This window comes from Glycine max, chromosome 5, assembly GCF_000004515.6.
Source record: "Glycine max cultivar Williams 82 chromosome 5, Glycine_max_v4.0, whole genome shotgun sequence".
Classification (NCBI taxonomy): Eukaryota; Viridiplantae; Streptophyta; class Magnoliopsida; order Fabales; family Fabaceae; genus Glycine; species Glycine max.
In genome coordinates, this window is record NC_038241.2 from 5066184 (window position 1) to 5069124 (window position 2941).

Below are 2941 nucleotides of genomic sequence, written 5' to 3' on the forward strand. Positions count from 1 at the left end.
ACAACTAATAATAACCATCGGATCAAAATTAAAAATAATAGATGGTTGATATTAAAATATTTAAAATTTTAAATTAAAATCTAATATATAATCAAATCTCTAAAAGATTAACTAAACAATAAATAAATTTATAAAAATCTTAAAGAAGTATGAATTAAAAAAATAAAGGAGTTTATACGGATCAACTTGTAATTAAATAAATTCAATAATCATTAAAGAGTTAGTGAATTGCTATTTATTGCCTTGCTAGCATGTTAGGGATGTTTACGACCCAAGTTTGGTGAAACTCATGATCATGATTCAATCCAATCATATTAGAATGTATTGAGTTTGTTTAGTTATTTGAATTTTTTTGATAACATCCAAACTAACTCGTTCACAAACATGTTGGTTTGGATTGGTCAACTAGACAAAGCGTTTAAATTTGTTTATTTCTTTTTATTAAAATTATTAAAACACACCTCAATTTGATACAAAACTAATATCCTACAAGATGGGGTATACACACTCTTTCCAAATTTATAAGCTAATATAAAATGATAAAACAAATACATAAAACCCGATGACTTCATCCATGTTAAAATGTTACTCAAAATGTGTATCAACCTCAATTACATTCATTTTAATTGTATGTTGCAACATTCATTTCAATATTCATCAAATCATTTTATCCTCAATTTTTTTTTAAACTTCATAGAACACAAGAAATACTTAATAACCTAAATTCAATATAGATACTTAATCACCAAATCAGTACTTACTACTCAGTACACCGTACTTGCATAAAAGAAAATCCAATGTTCTCAAATGAGTAGTACAATTGATTTATTCTTACCAAATTTGGTAGAATCCATAAGCTCCTTCATAAACAATGATGGAATGTACCTACAAAGACATTTCAACGCTCAAGTTAGTGGCATAGATGTATAATAGGTATCAGATTATAGGTTGAATTAGAGTTGATTTACTTAAACCTTGATGACTCCTTTTATAGAGGTGAAATTGAATTAAGATCTCAATTTTCCTCGTAAGATAATGTAAATAAAAAAAGATATGATTTTATTTTATCTTTTCTCTAACAATAGATAACTTTCGATTTTAGAAAATATTTTTATCTTGCTAAAAGAAAATAGAGTTTCTTTCTTATCTTAACTATATACAATAGATTCTCTGGATACTGAGGAGACTATTATGTGTTTGTGTGAAATCAATAAATTCAAAAGTTGAGTCAATGGACTCAAAAATTAAAACTTATGATCCAACTCAAAAGTCAATGAATTTAAATAGGTCAGATCTAATTTGACCTAAAAATACTAAATACTCAACTTTAATCGTTTATATTGATTTGGATCAATCTAGATTCATGGATAACTTATACCCATGAACACCTACAGCATGTTAGGGGAACATGAGCTAGAATGCTAATAACGAAAACCAAATTTTACATATTTAAATTTTAAAGAAAACAATACCATGTGAACAAGCTGAAAAAGGTCGTGGTATAAACATTGCAACGGTAGTTTGAGGCTTCAAGAAATACTAAAGAGAAATTAAAGTAGGAAGAAGAATGCAAATGTAATATCAACCGAATACTACAAATTCTAAACAATGTTTAATTTATCACTTTCCCAACACAAATAACGAAAAGAAAGATTATACAGGATATAATGAAGATTATACAGGAGTACTATTTCATTTTATTTTACTTCTATTCATTGAAAACAAGGTCCTTATATTTTTTTTCTATCAATTAATCATTAGTGTAATATTCTTAACATTCATTCTCAATAAAAATAAGAGCATATGCAATAATTCCTTTTCGGCCTAGGTAGGGAGTACTAACAAGCCTGCCTCCAAATCATAACAAGACACTTAATCCATTGCTGTAATTTCTAAGATGCTTTAGGTGTTCTTCTCTAATCATAATTAAAATTTTATCGTGATAATTATAGTGCTTTAGATGTAAATTAATGATGTAATAATAAAACTCAATTTTTAATCAGAAAACATCTAACAAACTGTATATGTAAATCTTGTACTAAAAATTACAATAAAAAGCGAATAAATATCCGTAGATTTGAAGTTGAAACCCTAAACATAGAGAAAGAGACAATCATCAGTTTTAAGCAAATAATACATGGACCATAATCATCCACTACCTAAAACCTATCAACCTTGTCACCCTTAACAACAGGGTTCGCCTTCGAAATCGCTTCGCGCGCCTCTCCCTTAAAATCGTAGGTGCACTCGTGTTTCTCGGGGTAACGATGCACCCCACAGAAGGTACTCCCACACTTGCACGCAAAACCGGTTAAACCCACTTTTTTGTTGCATGTCCCACACCGGTTCGCCGGTTTCGACTGACCCGCGGTGCCCGGCGAGGGTGGCGCGGGGGAGCAGAGCACGGACTTCATTGCCGCAAGCTCCTCTTCGAGACAGAGGTCCTTGTAGCATTTGGAGCAGAGGTTTCGCTTCTCGGAAGTGCCGAAGAAACCGCAGTTGTTGGCGCAGGGCTTCTGTTGAGAACCCATGATGATGATGCCTCAAGCTCAAACACTTGTGCTTTTCTAACAGGGTTTTTGTCAAAGTGTGAAACACAGTATATAAAGACCAAAATTACGTGCGACTGTTATGCCGGTTTGGTAGGTTTTGTAAACGCGGTCGAATAATCACGTGGATGTGTATGCTCCTTGGCAACTGTAAGCAGTTAAACCTTATTTTAATTTATTTTAATTATCATATAAATAATTGCTTAATACTCCTGTTATTATCATTCGCAAAGCCTCGTGATGAGATGATTAACATGCATTTAATTAAATGCATGTTAAAAAAGGAACATTAATTAAATGGATGTTTTTTTAATTAATAGTCGTGTTCAAAACGTGAGGGAGAAGTAGGATCTAATTAAGGTAGGTTCAGAAAATATTAATAATTTTCTACA

General features: G+C 31.2%; 1 protein-coding gene across 1 annotated transcript; it reads right to left on the bottom strand.

Moving 5' to 3' along the window:
• Nucleotides 1–2159: 2159 nt before the first annotated feature.
• On the bottom strand, nucleotides 2160–2531 carry LOC100807386 (zinc finger A20 and AN1 domain-containing stress-associated protein 1). The gene has a single exon (XM_003525507.4). It carries the CDS (start codon nucleotides 2529–2531, stop codon nucleotides 2160–2162), a length of 372 nt encoding a protein of 123 aa, XP_003525555.1.
• Nucleotides 2532–2941: the final 410 nt, after the last annotated feature.

Coding starts and splice junctions, on each gene's coding strand:
- LOC100807386 (XM_003525507.4), bottom strand. CDS start 2,531: ATGGGTTCTCAACAGAAGCCCTGCGCCAACAACTGCGGTTTCTTCGGC.